At 38.5% G+C, this 18315-nt stretch overlaps 1 protein-coding gene across 1 annotated transcript; it reads left to right on the forward strand.

Annotated features, from left to right (window-relative positions):
• Positions 1 to 796: 796 nt before the first annotated feature.
• Positions 797 to 15292, forward strand: PSMC2 (proteasome 26S subunit, ATPase 2). The gene is made up of 12 exons (XM_082631590.1): positions 797 to 957; positions 2631 to 2668; positions 3243 to 3324; positions 4039 to 4138; positions 10015 to 10146; positions 10554 to 10626; positions 11005 to 11100; positions 11765 to 11929; positions 12826 to 12913; positions 14493 to 14695; positions 14792 to 14888; positions 14975 to 15292. Exons 1-12 carry the CDS (start codon positions 888 to 890, stop codon positions 15130 to 15132), a joined length of 1302 nt encoding a protein of 433 aa, XP_082487716.1. The 5' UTR covers positions 797 to 887; the 3' UTR covers positions 15133 to 15292.
• The last annotated feature ends 3023 nt before the right edge of the window (positions 15293 to 18315 follow it).

The following is an 18315-nucleotide window of genomic DNA, read 5'->3' on the forward strand; positions in this document are numbered from 1 at the left end:
GCTCCCCATCCAGGGACTGAACCTGGGCCCCTGCAGTGAAAGCTCTGAGTTCTAAACTCTGGACCGCCAGGGAATTCCCGAGTTTTAGTTTTTATATATTCTGGATATTAGCCCCTTATAAGATATATGATTTACAAATATTTTCTCTCATTCTGTAGGTTGCCTTTTCACTGCTGACTGGGTACAGAAAGGTTAGGCTTTTTTTTTTTTTTTTTCCCATTTCTAACTTCTACAATTGTCTAACTGCTCTCTTCCATTCCTCATCTCCCGAATTCATTTCTTTCAAAACCTGCTCTCTTCTCTGGCTCTCCTGTATCTGAAGACGGTACCGCTCTTTGGCCGCAGTGTCAAACATGGAAACCGTTTACCTCCTCATCCCTTGTTAATGTCAAATTAGTGAACAACTTCTATTTACCTTCACTCTATGTATAAATCTAGTCACTACTCATTACGTATCGAATAAGCCAGGTACTTTACAAACATTGCTATTTAATGCATCCACAATGCTGTGAGGTCAAGGGGGAAATTAAAGCACAGGGATTAAAGAAGTTACCCAAGAGTACAAAGTTTAAATGACTAAAGCAGGATTTACACTCAGCGACGTGGGCCTGAGTTGATCTTGCACTCTCTTGCTCAGGGAACTCGCCACGGTGAGGGGCTAAGGGAGAACGACGTTCCCTCCTAACAGCGAAACCTTCTCACTCCCCTCCGCTGCTCTCCCGCCGCAGCGCGTGTCCTCCGTGGCGTTCTTCCGCCCGTTTCTGGGGCAAAAGGGCCCGCGGAGCCGGCTTTACTTCCGGTGAGGAAGGGAAAGGCGGGGGCGCCACCGGAAGCGAGGAAGGTGCTGTGTAATCAACCAGCAAGCTGAGGTCCTTGGATCTCCTAAAATGCCGGATTACCTCGGTGCAGATCAGCGGAAAACCAAAGAAGAGGAGAAGGAAGACAAGCCCATACGAGGTCAGTTGACGTAGGCAGGAGCTCCGGGCCGGGGCAGGACCAGTCTTGGCCCGGGGTCCGGGATCGGGGTGGGGGGTGTTGATTCCTGCTCGGCGCTCTGTCGCTTTTGTGCCGCTAGTGATTTGAGTCTGGTGCGGCAGCCGGGTTGACCGGCCTGTCCTCTCCGTCTCCCTCTACCAGCCCCGCGTCCTGTGTTCATCTCCCGCTGATCGAAATTTTTATTCACATTCAGCTCTCAGGTCTTGAAGGAGTCACGCGCCACGCTTGGCCTTGCAGGCCTTGAAAAGTTCCCCGCCTGGCGGTGCTTGGTCGCCTGGACCCTCTTTGCTGCCCTTCCTCCCCCTCAAGTGACAGCTTGCTCTTATCACTGTATAGCCAGGATCCTGAGACATAATTTTCTTTTTTAAAAAACATTCCTTTGACTAGATAATTCATTCACATGATTCAAAACACGAAAGGAAAAGATAAATGGAAAAGTGTCTCATCCTTGACCCCGGCCACCTCTTATCCACGGAGGCAACTGATGTTGCCGTTTTGCCTCATCTTTCTAGGCATTTTATGTGTACATTCAAGCAAGTTTGTTTGTATATATATATTTTTTACATAAATGTAACATGCTGTACATTTAAAAATCTTAATGATATATGTTCATATCATTATGTAGAGTCAGTGTGGTCTGTATAGTATCCCAAATGATTGGGTGTTCAGTAATAATCATTATTGATGGACATTGTAGACCAATGAATAACCTTGTTAATATAACTCTTTACTACATGCACAGACACAAGCTGTAGGGTAAATTTTAGAAATGAAGTTGTAATTTTTATAGACACTGCTGGGTTACTCTCCTTAGAGACTATACCACTTGACCCTTTCCCCGCAGCACGTTCGTTCATGATTTCTTCCCAGTAGCCCCTTTTGTAAAAGCCTCATCTTTATGCTGTTTTCTTTTGTTCCTTATAGGCTATTTTAAAACATTCTTATGGTGGATTTTTGTTGTCTTTCCTTCCTAAACAACTTCAGCCTCTCCTAGCACCCTCTCCTTAATATCCACCCACCCCTCAGAGAAGGAGCATTTCCTCTCCACTTTCATCTCACTCTTTTCCCTTGAAAGAGGTACTCAGTCACCTAGTGTAAAATTTAGTCACAGAGATGTAACATTTCATCTGGGTATTTCTCTGGGTAAGTTATAATTCTATAAACATATTAACAAATTTATCCCTTGGATACACTTATGACTAATGTGTGTAGCATTTTTCTGTGCTTCTTCATCCATGTCTTACTTGATCTTTAGAGCAACACTGAGGCTAACATTTTTCCAGGCGAGAAGACTGATGCTCAGAGAACTTAAATGGTTTTTCCATGGTTACTTAGCAAATGCATGATCTTGCTAGGACTAGTGCTCAGGTCGTTTTGAATCTCAAAGTCTGTTCTTTGGGCTCCGTGTTCTTGTTATGTCATATCACTTTGAAGTTATGTTATGTACTTTTTAAAATCTGCCTTCACCCAGTTAGATAAAAGTTCCTTGAGTCCAGGAACTATTTGATGGTTGTGTTTATATCATTACAACTTTTCACAGTTTTTCTCACTCAATGCAATCTGAATTGAACAGAAAAGAATTGTAAGCTCTAGTTTCTTTTGTTTGAATTCATGTATTATCTCTTTTCTTTTAGCTCTGGATGAGGGGGATATTGCCTTGCTGAAAACTTATGTAAGTCCTTTCAATGTCTACAAAATATAGATGTTTTGTGTTGAAATAAGGACTCTTGTTGGTATTGGCCTTCCAGAATAGTTGGAAGAGACTGTCCAGCTGTTTAATCTTCACTGATAAAAAGCTATCTACCTACAGTTTCTATTTAGAATAGATCAGAGAGTAAATACTCAGTGTGTCTAAGCTTATACATTATCTCTGTACTATTTGTAATTAAAGTGCGGTACTATATTGAAAGATATTTGAAATAATTTACTATATTTAGAAATATTTATTATATTTAAAATGTATGAAAATGAATTAGGTCTGAAATGGTAAGTTTTAATGCATAGAAATAGACTTGAATTTTAGGCATGATTTTCATTTGTTACCTTGCATAACGGTGTGTTGCCTGTTTAGGGGAATATATTGGTTCAGGAATAGTTCTGAAAATGATAGATTCCCTCCCTCTACCTCATTTCACAAGCTTTAGGACAATAATAGCTATTACAAGTGTAACTGTTAAAAGTTTTTGTTTATAGTTTAATACATTGTCGGTATCGATATTCTAATTAAACTGACCTTTATCTCCTAGGGTCAGAGCACTTACTCTAGGCAAATCAAACAGGTTGAAGATGACATTCAACAACTTCTCAAGAAAATTAATGAGCTCACGGGTATGTATAGTTTTTATTTCTGTCTCTCCTCTTTATGGGTAATGGTTTGATTGTATCAAAGGAGCTGAAATACCAATGTCACTCTTCCATGAATCACAGATTTAAGAAAATTATTATCCTTCCTATCTGTTAAGAAATTGGATCTCATTTAATAATCTCTTTTCATTACCTTTTACAAGAAAGTTTAATGCTTAAGCAATTAAGAAACATCATCCTTTAAGCAAGTATTGTTTCTGTTGGTCAAAGCCAAGTTCAGTTGACTATAATAAACAAGTCAAAATTTCTTATTGAATAAAAATATGATCTCAAATGGTACTGCTTGAAGTAAGCAGGCTATGGCCTAGTAGTCAGAAACTTTTCTTTTTGGGAACTTGAGTGGTGAAGTTTTATATTGATAGTATTTGACTTGCACAAAAAAATGTCAAATATGGCATCGCATCACATTTTTGGCCTGTGACTACTTTAGGGCCATGGTTTTCAACTGGGGTCATCCCCCTAGGACATTCGGCAGCATCTAGACTCATTGTTGATTCTCCCAACTTAAGGGGGAGGTGGTGCTAGTGACTAGTGGCTAGAGGCCGGGGACGCTCCTAACCATCCTGGAATGCACAGGATGCCCCCCACAGCAAATTATTCAGTCCAGGATGGTAGCGGTGCTGGGGTGAGAAAGCTTGCGTTACAGTCCAGTGAATTTTGTAATCTTTCTTTACGTAGGTATTAAAGAGTCTGACACTGGCCTGGCCCCACCAGCACTCTGGGATTTGGCTGCCGATAAGCAGACACTCCAGAGTGAACAGCCTTTGCAGGTTGCAAGGTATGCATAGTGCTCTGTGGAAATTTATTTTTATCTGTACTTTCAGGTACTTTTTCAAGCCTTGGGTATAATGTAATAGTTCGTAAAGAATTTTTATGCCATATTCCAAGTAAATGCAGCTTTCTCCAGAAGTATCTGGGGTTAAAACTTTATACTTTAGACAGTTATTTAAGAAATAGGTGAAGACATAATCATGTAAAAGATTCAAATGATACAGGAAGATACAGAGCAAACTATGAAACCCTTCTTTCCCATCTAACTACTGAAAATCCTTTGGTCCTCTTAATCGTCCAGTGCATCTTCACGTATATATTTACATACAAAGAAACATCCTGTTTTCTTTTTAGATATAACTACATATTTTAGAAATCTTTCATTGTCTTTGTTATAGATGTACTTTTTATTGTTTTATTTTTTTATTTTTTATTTTTGGCTGCGCTGGGTCTTCATTGCTGTGCGCAGGCTTTCTCTAGTTGTGGTGAGTGGGGGCTACTCTTCATTGCGGCGCGTGGGCTTCTCACTGCAGTTGCTTCTCGTTGTGGAGCACGGCCTCTAGGCGTACGGGCTTCAGTAGTTGCAGCACACGGGCTTCAGTAGTTGTGGCTCGTGGGCTTTAGAGCGCAGGCTCAGTAGTTGTGGCACATGGGGTTAGTTGCTCCTCAGCATGTGGGATCTTCCCGGACCAGGGCTTAAACCCATGTCCCCTGCATTGGCAGGTGGATTCTTAACCACTGTGCCACCAGGGAAGCCCAAATGTACCTTTTTTATTTCTTGTTTCTCTTGTTTTTTAAAAATTACATAATATTCTATAGGTGTTGGGTTGTTTGCAATTTCTGTTATGATACCATTGCTGGACTGAATACGCATGTTAAATATTTCTCTACATATGTGCATACATTTCTATAGTATAGCTTACTATAAGTGGAATTATGGGGGCAGAGGCATTTACCATTTTGAAAATGTGTGAAAACAAAAGTGGTTTGGCCAGTCTACACTCTTTTTTTTTTTTCTTTCTTTTTTTTATTAGTTTCTGCTTTATAACAAAGTGAATCAGTCATACATATACAACTGTTCCCACATCCCTTCCCTCTTGCGTCTCCCTCCCTCCCACCCTCCCTATCCCACCCCTCCAGGCGGTCACAAAGCACCGAGCTGATCTCCGGGCCGAGCTGATCTCCGGGCCGATCTCCCTGTGCTATGCGGCTGCTTCCCACTGTCTATCTACCTTACGTTTGGTAGTGTATATATGTCCATGCCTCTCTTTCGCTTCAGTCTACACTCTTACCCAAAGGTTTTGAGGGAAATGCCTATTTGCCTGATCAATGTAAGATATGTGATTATTGATTTTTACACTTTTGCCATTTGAGCAAAAAAATTAAAAAAAAAACAATTCACTTTAATTTGTATCATGCTGATTAGTAGTATGATAGCTACTTCTTATACTTATTAAACATTTGTATTTTTTGACCATTCATGTTTTGTTCCATTGGATTGTTTCTTGTTAATTTTTAGGAATGCTTCATATATTGTACATATTAATCTTTTCTTAAATATGTTACAAATATTTTTTCTCAGTCTCTCACTTGACTTTTAACTTCTCAGTACTTTTTGTTGTACTGTTTTAACTTTTTAGGAGGTAAATAAAATATATTAGCTTTTTCATTATACCTTTTGGGTTTTCATGTTGCTTAGAAAGGCTAGCACAGTCCAAGATTATAAACATGTTCTCCTGTGTTTTATTCTAATTACTGAAAGTGTTGTTTTAATTCTGCCTCTTTACTACAGTCACAGGTTATTTTTCTTTCGTCTTATCCTCCTTTCCTTTTTGTCTTTCCATGCTTTCATTTATTTGCTTTTTAGTTTTATCATGGTTTCAAAGAGTTAAATAGTTCTATAACAAAAGTTTTTCCTAATTCCTCTTTACTAGAGACACCTATTTTCAAAATTTTTAGGTGGTTATTTTGGTTCCTGCCTTTCTATCTCTAATGGATAGTGTCAAGTTTTGTATATTGTAGATCACTTCTTGATTTTTTTAGTTTCAGGTGGTGTTTATTGGCTTTCCCACCATGAAAGATGAGGATTTTGTTTTGCTTTGTTTCCTCTACCTTCATCCCAAAGACATGCGCTTCTCATCCTTACGGCCTCCTAATGTAATTATATTAAAATTTTGGTTAGATCCGTATTTAGTGTTTTCATAATTATGGCTAAGTAAACCCTGTTCGCAAAGAGCCGTTAGTAAACTGTGATTACTTTTCCTTTTTTCTGCCACTTTTTGTTTTCCTTGCCCTAACTGTCTTGTTTTTTCATTTGCCTTGTTGTCTATGTATATTACTAACTCAACCCCCCGCCCCCTGGGTTTTCCCGATCATCTCAGTTATTCTTCAGATGCCTTAGGTCCATCAGGTTTTCTCATGTGTACCTCAGGGGCATCAGCTGCATCAGGTATTCTCTCAGGTTCATCTTCCCGAGCAGGCCTTTCCCAGCACTTTCTGACCTGCTTCAGTTTGGACTGGTTGCCTGAACGCCTGCTGAATCACGAGCATCCTGTGACTTCTTACCCTGGAGGTTCCCTTTGACTCTCTCCTGTTGCTCGTGTATCACGAGTTTCTCTTTCTGATTTATTTACACCCTCATTAGGTGGCCTGTATTCTCTGGTAGCTTCCTGAAAGGGTCATTTGGGAGGTACCATCTGAGACCACATATGTCTGGAAATATCTTGGCTGATAGAAAATTCTTCTTCAGAATTTTGAAGGCATTGTTACATTGTCCTCTGCCTGCCGGTGTTAGTCTGAAGCCATTCCGATTCCCAGTCCTATATATGTGACCTGTTCTTCCTCTGAACGTTGTAGGGTCTTCCCTTGTTCTCAGTGTTCTGAAATTCCATGGCTTCCTGCCTTGGTGTTGGTGTGTTTTCAGCTGTGGTGCTGGGCTCTCATGTCCTTCAGTGTGCACATTTTCTTGAAGCTATTTATTTGTAAATAGTTTCTTTGCCCTCTGTTCTGGACTACTGTTACAGGGATATTGGACCTCCTGGAAATGCTAATCTTTCTCTCCTGCTTTTCTTTGTTTTTGTTCTACTTTTTTGTTAGATTTTCTTAACTTTGAGTCTGTGTATTGATTTTCTTCCCTCTCACTTAGGTTTTTAATTTCCAAGAGCTTTTCTTTCTTTCAGTGTGTATGTTGTGTTGTCCTGTTCTCATATCATGGTTGTAATATGCTGTTACCTCTAAGGAAGTTAAGGATAACTGGAAGGTTTCTGTTTCCTCTAAGATGCTTTTTTCCTCTTTGCTTGCTTGGTGTCTGTCTTTTATGTTCGATGTCTGGTAATCTTACTTTGTGCTTTTGTTTAGTGGGAGACCAAAAAGCTGTTAGAAGCTCTAGATTCAATAGTGAGGCATGTCCATCTCAGGCTTCACTGTAGCTTATACGGTTGAATGTTTAGTTGGGGAGCCTTCAGGGTCATTATCTTTAGACCTTTTCATTTGGATGGTCACTTTTCCCAGAGAAGTTGTCTTCAGTCTCATGTTGTCTCCAATCTCCAATATTTTGGAAGAACAGTGGAGATAGAGGGCTAGGGAATGTCAGTGGCAGGTTCACTTATGTTTAATCACCCTTCCCCTCTCACCTCCACACTCTCATTTTCAGTGAAGTTACCACCACCCTACCCCTTGCCCCAGCATTTCTTGACGCTTTGTTTTACTCTCGAGAACATTTTCATCACCTCCAAAAGAAACCCCGTACTTATTAACTCTCCCTATTCCCCTCTCTCACTGGCCCCTGGCAACCACTCACCTACTTCCTGTCTCTATGGATTTGCCTCTCCTGGACATTTCATATAAATGTAATCATACAAGGCATGACCTTTTTCTGGCTTCTTTAGCTTAGCATAGTGTTTTAAGCTTCATTCATGTTGTAGCTTGTATCAGAACATTTTTTTTAATAGCCAAATTATATTCTAGTCTAATTTCTCTCTTCGTTGATACTCTCTGATGAGACGTTGTTCTCATACCTCCCATTAATTCTTTAGACATGGTTTCCTTTGGTTTTTAAAAAAATATTTATGACACTGCTGAAAGTTTTTGTTTAGTAAGACCAATATCTAGGCTTTCTCAAGGACAGTTTCTATGGACTTTTTTCCCTATGTATGGGCCATATTTTATTTCTTTTTGTGTCTCATAATTTTTTGATAGAAACTGGACATTTTAATTAATGTCAGTTCTGGAACTCAGATTTCCACTTTCCCCAGGGTTTGTTACTGTTGCTGTTCCTTGCTGTTTTTTCTTTGAAGTTTTTTGGTCAGCCTCTTGTTAGCCCCAACTGGTAAATGCCACCTCAGACAGTTGATGTTAAACAGTTGCCACCGATTGTTTCCAGTAAATGTCCTGTGGGTAGGGGGTGTGTAGACAGTGAGCTCTGAGTCCGGTCAAATAAAAGCAAGTCCTGAGAATGAAGCTTTCCAGCTAGCTGCCAGACAGGTCAAATAGTTCTCTGGGGTTGGGCTTTTGGGGAGCTCCAGTTCTTTGTCCCTGCCTTCCCCCAGGAAGGCTGCTTGTTTTCACATCTACCATGGCTGTGAGGCTGTTGGCTTTCAAGTCTTGTGCAGAGCTGGGGAGAGGGCTATGGGATGAAGGTGAATTTAAACGCAGAATGCTCGCTGTTCTTACCAGGATTCAGCCCTTTTCTTTTTTTCTGAATAAACATTCTTTGGATTGTTACAAACCCATAGTTTGAGTTCTGAAAAATGTTGATTTTGAATGTTTTTGCCAGTGTTCTCTTTGCTTTCAAGGATGAGCAGGTTTTCAAAGGTCCTTATTTAACGTTCTGCAAGTTGAGGTCCCTGTATGTATACTTTTTCAGCTGAGAATTAAAAAAATCCCTATCTGTGCAACAGTGTTGGCAGGGTCTGTCAGATAAAGTAGTGATAGATACTTTCTATGTATAAAATTCTACTTCCCTGGTGGACCTTTTCCAATAACAGAAAATGGAGTCCTGTCCACAATTTATGCTGCAAGGACAAAGAATTCTTTACCTTACTCTTAGCTCTACCTATATGCACACGCCAGAGACTATTTTGTATTTCCCTGTATTTGTTGCTACAGCTTATGATATAAGCTCTTTCCAATATGAGTTCTGTTTTTTGTTTTTGGGTTTCTTCTGTAGGGAGGTAGTATAGAAAATAGGCAGTAGACTACCTTCTACTGTGATGTATGTGGGGTTTCAGATTCGCCTTCACCACAACCCACAGGAAAGGAATATATTTAAGTTAAAAACAGCAACAGTAATAATGGATTTGAAGTATAAACTCAGGAAAGAATGAACATATTTATTACTTGACGTAAGACAAGATGACTGTCTTTTTATAGGAAAAATAAAAAGGAGAATACCTGAAGATATAGAGCTAATACTAATAAATACTAATAAAGCCATATAGTTATGAAAATCAAAAAAGAACTTTTTTTGTAGTTGAGCATTTTTTTTAATTTTATTTTTTTATACAGCAGGTTCTTATTAGTTGTCTATTTTATACATATTACTGTATATATGTTAATCCCAATCTCCCAATTCATCACACCACCATCCCGCCTCCCCGCCACTTTCCCCCCTTGGTAAAGAGAACTTCTTAATGATGAAATATTTGGGTTTAATTTTCCAGGGGAATGTATCTTTTGAAATTTTTATGGCTTGGCTAAAGTTGAGCAGACCCTTGGGATTGCGCATATTCTGTAGAGAAGGATCCTTAACGGTGGCCCAGTTTCTGCAGTTCTAGTTTACACCTGCTTATTAGTGTACTGCATACCCAGGGGAGAATCTAGTTACTTGAATTCATTATTAGTGGTTCAGGTTCCTTACTCTAATCAAGCCTTTTGCCATGTTAGATGCACAAAGATAATCAATGCTGATTCGGAGGACCCGAAGTACATTATCAATGTGAAGCAGTTTGCCAAGTTTGTGGTGGACCTCAGTGATCAGGTTGCACCTACTGACATTGAAGAAGGGATGAGAGTCGGGTAAGATTTCTATTTGCCGTAAATACTCGTCTTTCACTGAAGATGCCATGTCACGTTCACACCCTTGGCTTGCTTTTGAATGGGTGAACCGGCTGCCATGGAATACTGGGGTAACCTAGGAGAGGGCTGCAGTTGGACAGCCTTGCTGCTGCTGCATCTGTTTCCTGACCTCCCCACCCCCACTTGGCCTTTTATGGCCTCAAATGTCATGATCAGACTAAGTATAGAATTGTAGAATTGAGTTTGCCAGTCTGTTTAAGGTAATACGGTGTAGGTGGAGGAAACACTTGCTCTAGGATGGTTATGAGGATTAAGTGAGTTAATGTAAATAATGTATATAGAACACATGATAATTCACTCAGTAAATTTTTTGAATGTATTGGTGAGGCTCTTTTTTACCTCCTTAGTGTGGACAGAAATAAGTATCAGATTCACATTCCACTGCCTCCTAAGATTGACCCAACAGTTACCATGATGCAGGTAAGAAACCATGAGGGAAAAGGAATGGCATGACTAATTGCATCCATCTCAAAAAAACGTTGAAACTTTTAACTAATAAAATACTAATACGTGGGTATGTATTGAAGAGTTGCCAAAATTTTTAAAACAATTTTTCAGATGAGAAAGTCTTTTATCGGTCTTTATTTTAGTAGTTTGTCTCTCACTTAGTGTCATAACAAGTAATATAGCAAGTGGGTCTGGGACACTGGGCAGTGTATTCCATTTTTATTAAAATTCTTACTTGCTATAAATCTGATTTTTCTTTTAGGGTATTGGGTCTGCTGTACTGGATAGAACAATTGGATTAGTATGCAAAAGTGTGTGGCTCTATGTTGTACATTTTCATCCCTCTCTTAGGTGGAGGAAAAACCTGATGTTACATACAGTGACGTGGGTGGCTGTAAGGAACAGATTGAGAAACTTCGAGAAGTAGTTGAAACCCCACTACTTCATGTAAGTGGTCGAGTCTGTTGCCTTTTAAATTTCTTTGTACAAAGATGTGAGAGCCTTTTGTGTACTGTGCACTAAAATTATGCCTATATATTAGTTTTAAAATTTTATGTTTTCCTAATTGAAAATTTTCGATGGGGTGGAGGGTAAAGGTGTGGAGAACCGGTAAAAGTTCCAGAAGAGAAAGTAAAAGGATGGAGTCGTCAAGCCTATTCAAACACAGAAGAGTCTGCTACTTAGAGTGACAAGGGAGGGTGAGGCGTAACCTTTAGCGTAGGTTATTGTAGAAGAAACAATGTGTTTTAATGCTATCAAGAAGAAATGGGCTTTAATTGAATCAAATTAAGCCTGGGGGGATAATGGACAAAACTAGAATATTAAATATGAGATCATACTTTTGTTCTTTAAACACTGTCGTTTTTTAAAATTAGGGGAAAAAATGTTTTGTTAACCCTGGATAATAGAAATACCTTTAAAAGCCATTCAGCCTTGTGTATTAATATGAGTCTAGTTTAGATCTTATGTCTAATTCATAAGTAAAATTCTTATTTAGATCAAGTATATAAATTGTGGACTGAATAACTTTGATTTAAATATATTGATGTAGAAGTAGTCTTGTTTTTATTATAGAGAATTGATAAGTGTAAAAATCGTGTCTCCATCACAGCCAGAGAGGTTTGTTAACCTTGGCATTGAGCCTCCTAAGGGTGTGCTGCTCTTTGGTCCACCGGGTACAGGCAAGACACTCTGTGCTCGGGCAGTTGCTAATAGGACTGATGCTTGCTTCATTCGAGTTATTGGATCTGAACTTGTACAGAAGTACGTCGGTGAGGTAAAGTAAATTGATAATAATCAAAGAATATGTAGCTCTGTGAAAGATTTATAAAGCATAGATGAAATTAAAATGGGAATTCCACATTGAAGATTGAGACTTGAAATGTTTTGATTGATGGATTGTAGTTAGTAGGTCAGAAGCCCAGAAGCCACCAGCATTCCCGTGTGGTCATTTGGAAGTAAACTGCTTAACTTTTTTAATCAGTATGCTCCCTACTCAGAAGGGTGACATTTTCTACAGATTCGGTTTGTAAGATCAATAACCCAGTAATGCCCAGTGAATGCATTCGAAAGTGTATTCACTTCAGGGGCAGTGTTTTATGTTATTCTGAGAAAGAGAACAGAGATTGTCTATGTGTATGTGCGTGGGTGTATGTACACACATGTATGTACACACACACACATTTTTTTCATTAGAGAGTAAGTCTAGGGCTGAATATATTATATCTGAAACATTAATGATTAGTATGTTTACAATGAGAATTAGAAAAAGGATCTGCATGAGTTGAGATATACTTTTATTCCCTTATCAAAACCTACAAATCAAATTCATTGATCAGAAATGCCAAGTGATGGATCAAATGCTTTTGTTTCCTCAAGTTTTATTGATTGAAATGGTGCCTTTATTTTATTTAATCGTGTTAATTTGACCTCTTCAGGTCTTAAAGTTATTGGCTATTTAATAGGTACAGAATCAAGAAATTACTTAATATTGTTTTAAAGCTAGTAAGATTAATTTGATGGGATAGGTAACAAACTTCAGTCTTTCTGAAAAAGCTTTAGGTAATAATGGTTGAGAATAACTGTTAGGAATATTAAAAAGTTTGAAGTATAACTTATTATATTTTTAAAAAATTTTAAAACCAACTCTGAATGAACACTTGTTTTCATCAGGGGGCTCGAATGGTTCGGGAGCTCTTTGAAATGGCCAGAACAAAGAAAGCCTGCCTTATCTTCTTTGATGAAATTGATGCTATTGGAGGTATGAATGGTATCTCAGAGAACTTTACAGCTGGGTTTCGTGAGAATTCTGTAGTAGTATGTGTAAAGTTCCCCTGATACATTAATCTTGTACAGAATTTTAATTCCAACTCTTTTATGAGCTTTAGCACATCAGAGTCACGGATCTAATAAACTTTAGGGCCACACCATAAAGGACAGAAGCAGCATTATATAGCATTGGTATTTCTCAAAGTCTTTATCTTTGAACTTTCCCAGTTTCTTTCCTAGGGCACATATTTTCACTTTAGCAACTCCTAACTTGGGATACAGCTTCACTTAATCGGATCAGAAAGCACTGGGGCATAATTTAATTGGTGGTAGTTTTTCATAAAGTGTACATAAAATAACATAATTGGCTTCATAGATTTGATGAAATACAGTATTAGCTGTGCAATCTAGACAAGTTATTTTAACTACCTCTGAGCGCCAGTTTGCTCCTTTTATAAAAGAAATGATAATTCCAGCCTTGTTTATTTCATGGGTTTTTGAGAGGTTTGAAGTCAGTCATAAATGTGATTGACTTGGAAAACTCTATACTGTTCTATAGGCCTTGGCTATTGTTACAGTCTATAAGAGTAATAGTTCCTATTAGCTGCAGAAGTGTCGTATTACCAGACAGTTGTTATTTAATGAACTCAGTGACAAAAAAATTCTTAAAAAATATAGCGGATGCTGTAACACTGTTTGGGGACTGTGGTTAGGATACCTAAAGTCTTGCTTTTAGACTGGATGGATGTTGTGGGCTTTGGACATTCTGTAGGTAATGTTCAAGGGCCATAATTTGACCACAGTCTGTAGATGCAGTGTTGTGACCCTGAAGTCATTTTTGTAGTATCATTGGAATAAGCCTTATGATGTCAGGATGCTCTGAAACTGTGGCTTCCAAAATGGATTTTGTATAAAACAGTATTAGGGTGAAGGAAGAAAATACTGGTACTTTTCTTCATATTTAATTTTAATCTCATTTTTTTAATTTCTATTTTTTATTTTATAATGTATGTAATGCATTAATACAAGAGTATGTATCTATACAATTTTAAAATGAAAAAATGTATATGGAGGCCTCTTCTTGTGCTATTTTGGTTGAAATGAAGAGTATTGACATTAACCTAGAGTATTCTAATATATCCAAATCAGTGTGATAGTAAGCTGTTACAGTTCTACTGTATTATGGATTTAGCCATATTTTTAAGGACAGTTTTGAGAAATTTAGAAGAGTATGGCATTTTCTTACGTATACTCAAATACCATTATAGAGCTAAACTTTGCATGTATTCTTTTGCCTAGTCCAGGTGTATATTGTGTTGAATGGGGGTGTTCTTGAGTGACTTAAACCAAAATCCTTAAAGAGGATTTAAAAAATACTTTAAAGGAACCTATGTTAAATCAACCTATGAGTCCTTTTCTCGTTAGTTTTGTGTAAATCAGGCTGTTCTTACAGGATTTGCTTAAAACTGAGAAGTTCCCTTGGGCTGGAGGGTGTGCTCTGAACTGAGATTTACTGAGCAGAGTGCTGCTCTGAGTAGGTGTGAAGAGTGTCTTTCCTCCTGTCTTCTCAGGGGCTCGTTTTGACGATGGTGCTGGGGGTGACAATGAAGTGCAGAGGACCATGTTGGAACTGATCAATCAGCTGGATGGGTTTGATCCTCGAGGCAACATTAAAGTTCTGATGGCCACAAACAGACCTGACACTCTGGACCCAGCGCTGATGAGGCCCGGGAGACTGGACAGGAAGATTGAGTTTAGCTTACCTGATCTAGAGGTGGGAACATCATTTCACTGTAGAAAAGGGATTCTTGAAATTTTTTCTTCCTGTGCTGTTTTCCATTTTAATATTTGTCAACTCCCCTATTTTTAGGGTCGGACTCACATTTTTAAGATTCATGCCCGTTCAATGAGCGTTGAAAGAGATATCAGATTTGAATTGTTAGCGCGACTGTGTCCAAATAGCACTGGTAGGTAGAAAGGTCTTGCTACTATTTGCTGATCTGTCTATTTGGGCTGCTTTAATTAAGCCTGTTATTTTCTTTTTGTTTGAAAGGTGCTGAGATCAGAAGCGTCTGCACAGAAGCTGGTATGTTTGCCATCCGAGCACGGCGAAAAATTGCTACTGAGAAGGATTTCTTGGAAGCTGTAAATAAGGTCATCAAGTCCTATGCCAAATTCAGTGCTACTCCGCGCTACATGACATACAACTGAGCCGTGGAGGTGTTCGTGAGAACACTTTTCTTTGGAATCCTAACCTTATACAGACTTCTTAATAACCATGTCACACACAAAATAAATGGTTTTCAAAATTGTATGCTTTTTTTTCAGATGTCTTTTCTCTGTGGTACAATAAAGGGTGATATCTAATGCCGTTAAGCAGAAAAGCTGTTTTTTGACTTGCTACCATTTTTAAAGGTTCCAAATTGTGAAGTGCTTGCTTTGACCACATATGTTCTAGGCATATGCTGGTTGAGTGCTGTACATATATTATTTTATCTTCCCATCTGCCCAGTGACGTGGATTTAACAGATGCAGGATTTTCCTACCTCGTTTCCTTGTAGCAGAGCTGGGATTCAAGTCCAAGTTTGACAGCTCCATCCCCGATGTCCCGTCCATTATGCTCTTCTGCCCTCATCACAACGGCCCATCCAGGCACATGATCACATGTGTTTCGACAGGTTTTTTCCTACAACGTTGAATAAAGCAGCTTTGGCTAAACTATGTTTAAAGTGTAGGCAGCATCTGATGTAATGTGTTTTGCTTTGCCATTTGAGTTGATTTCAAATTAATCAAGAAGGATTGCTGATTTTAATGACTAGCGAAGTAGTAAAGCAAATAATCTCATTTAGAAAATCCGAAATTGGCTTTATACAGAAAAGTACTTATTTTCATTTTATAAATTAATGGTTTAAAATTTCAGTAAAGCTCCCGTTAGACTTCTGGTCTATAGTGAGGTATTTCTAAAATAAAAGTTTTTATTAGAATCTTAAACAAAGCTCTTTAAAACTATTTCTTGTGCAGCCACCACCAAATTTCCTCCCCTCTTCCACCACAATTACCCCCTTCCAGGCCCCTGCTAAACACTGAGACCCAAACACAATAAAGAATATTTTTATTGTAGTTCAGCATTCACAAGTAATGCAAAATAGTGAGAGATGGATACATTTTAATTCACAAAAGAAAAAGGTGACAACATAGAAAATGCTGTGTTGCACTGAAATATTTAAAATATGAAAGTTTTAAAGCAGAATAAAGCCGTTCATTCATAAAGTCCAACCAACATCCTTTCTCTTCTCATTTTTGTGAACTTGATGAGAAAATTTTTTTCTAATCCTGCCCTAGTCTTTCATGAGGTATGAAAGCGAACCATTTCCAGGTTATGCTGATAAGTGAATGACTAAAGATGTCTGTTTTTGTGCTGTTTTGATCAATGTAAGCATTTAGAACACAGTCCTTCAAGTCTTACCACTTGTTCACATTGCCACATACATCAGATGCACCAATGTGAGACAACTCAAGTTGGTCATGTGGGGCTCACTCAGGCCTAACGTGTCACAGGCTGTGAATAATCTTGACATCTCAGTTTCATGATGAAAATCTAACTGGCTACACATCAAATCAACGCACAATGAATTATCTGAAAAATCTGGGTGTTTCTACCGAGGCATATGTATGCAGATAGCATCAACACTATCTAGATTAGCATGTTTGTACCCCATTTAAAAAGAAAAAATACACATTCACTGGTAACTCCCTCCACCTAAAATATGTATGTGTGTGTGCATAAACACATGTATATGTGTGTACAGACATACATGTTTACACATATTAGCGTGCTGATAAATCAATACAAAGGGTTTATGACTTCAGAAAAATACTGTAGCGATCCTTTTAAAAAAACTTTTAAAAAACATTTTAAAAATGTGATTAGATTTATAAAATTTAATTTTCACAAAGCTCAGGTTCATCTGTTACATAAAGCTGAAATGCTATACACCAGTACAATGAAAAACCTGGTAAGCCTTTTTTAAAGGCAAAGTGGGTTTTTGAGATGCTCAAACTTGTTTAAATCCAAGTCAGTAAGCAGGCAGGTTACCTGGTGCAGTCCTGGCTTTTGAACGTTTTGCTGCTGGGATTTGAGGGGTTTCAAAACCACTGCACACATTTTGGTTAGCTATATGTTTGGAGAATTAGAGAACACTTTTATCAGTCCTCAAATCAACTTTTATCAGCACTCAATCCATGTTATCAACAATCTACACCACTGAATCCTAAAAGCATTGCTGAAAAAAAGGACCAACAGCATTTTTGCACTCACTAAAAAAGCATACAGGCTCACACCAAGGAACTTGTGTTTGATTTTAGAATTTGAATTAATTAAAGGGGCAGATGTGATAAAGTCGTCTTCACCACATACCCTTCCTTCCCTCAGCCCCACACAAGGGTACCCCCTCGCCCCCCACTCCCCAAACAGGACAACATACCCACCCACTCTGGGGCAGATTCTCTGGGTTTGCTACCCTCTCCACACACTGGAGGGCAGTCTCATTTTCTCAACATGTACCTTTGGAGGCAGGCACCTCCTTTCTCTGTGAAACAGGTAAGGATACAGGATCAAACCACGTGGATATTTTAGATGTTACCTGAAAACTACAAAATGCTTCTCCCAGAGCCTGCAGAGGATTCATACCCTTCACTGTTTCTCTGAGTCCCACTGCAGATGAGATTGGCATTGGGATCCCACTCTCAGCTGCCATATGATTGTACAGTCAGCGTCTATGACCTGAATGAGGAGTTTCCCGGGCCCTGGTTCAAAACTGTTTGCAAACATATTCCATCCAGTCATGAGACAGAGAACAACCATGGTCATGTTGCACAGGATTTGAGAAAGACCACATCACTATATGGGACCTTCCTGGAAATAGGGCTTTCCCATATTCCCATAAAATAAGGCTAGTCTAGTCCCTATATCCATCAGTGTGGATTATGCCGTTTTTGATAGGGCAGTAAGAATCTGAATTTGAACCAGGGCTGAAAAACATAGAAAGGTATATACTAGCAGCTTTTAAGGTCCAGAAAGAAGGAGGTAGAGACAAAACTTGATTGTAAGTAAAAGAATTCAGGAAATTTCCCACTGTAGGAAATAACTCTAAGTAAAACATTCCAAAATATTTACATATAGATAGAATACATTTTGAAATACATTCTTATGATATCAGAGGCATGCCAAAACAAAAACATATTACCCCTCAGTAAGACTTAAATGCTTTTTATGTACATGGTAGAATTCTATTCAAAATAGGTTAAAAATTAAAGGACAGAAAAGTTAAATACAAATCTGTAAGCTACAGACAAGTATTTTTTTTGTATACTGCTTTCAATCTATCAGTAACC

Source organism: Mesoplodon mirus (assembly GCF_964341445.2).
Source record: "Mesoplodon mirus genome assembly, chromosome: 9".
In the NCBI taxonomy this organism is placed as follows: Eukaryota; Metazoa; Chordata; class Mammalia; order Artiodactyla; family Ziphiidae; genus Mesoplodon; species Mesoplodon mirus.

Coding starts and splice junctions, on each gene's coding strand:
- PSMC2 (XM_082631590.1), top strand. CDS start 888: ATGCCGGATTACCTCGGTGCAGATCAGCGGAAAACCAAAGAAGAGGAG. Junction 10,147..10,553: donor GAAGAAGGGATGAGAGTCGG/GTAAGATTTCTA, acceptor TTACCTCCTTAG/TGTGGACAGAAATAAGTATC. Junction 11,930..12,825: donor TACAGAAGTACGTCGGTGAG/GTAAAGTAAATT, acceptor TGTTTTCATCAG/GGGGCTCGAATGGTTCGGGA.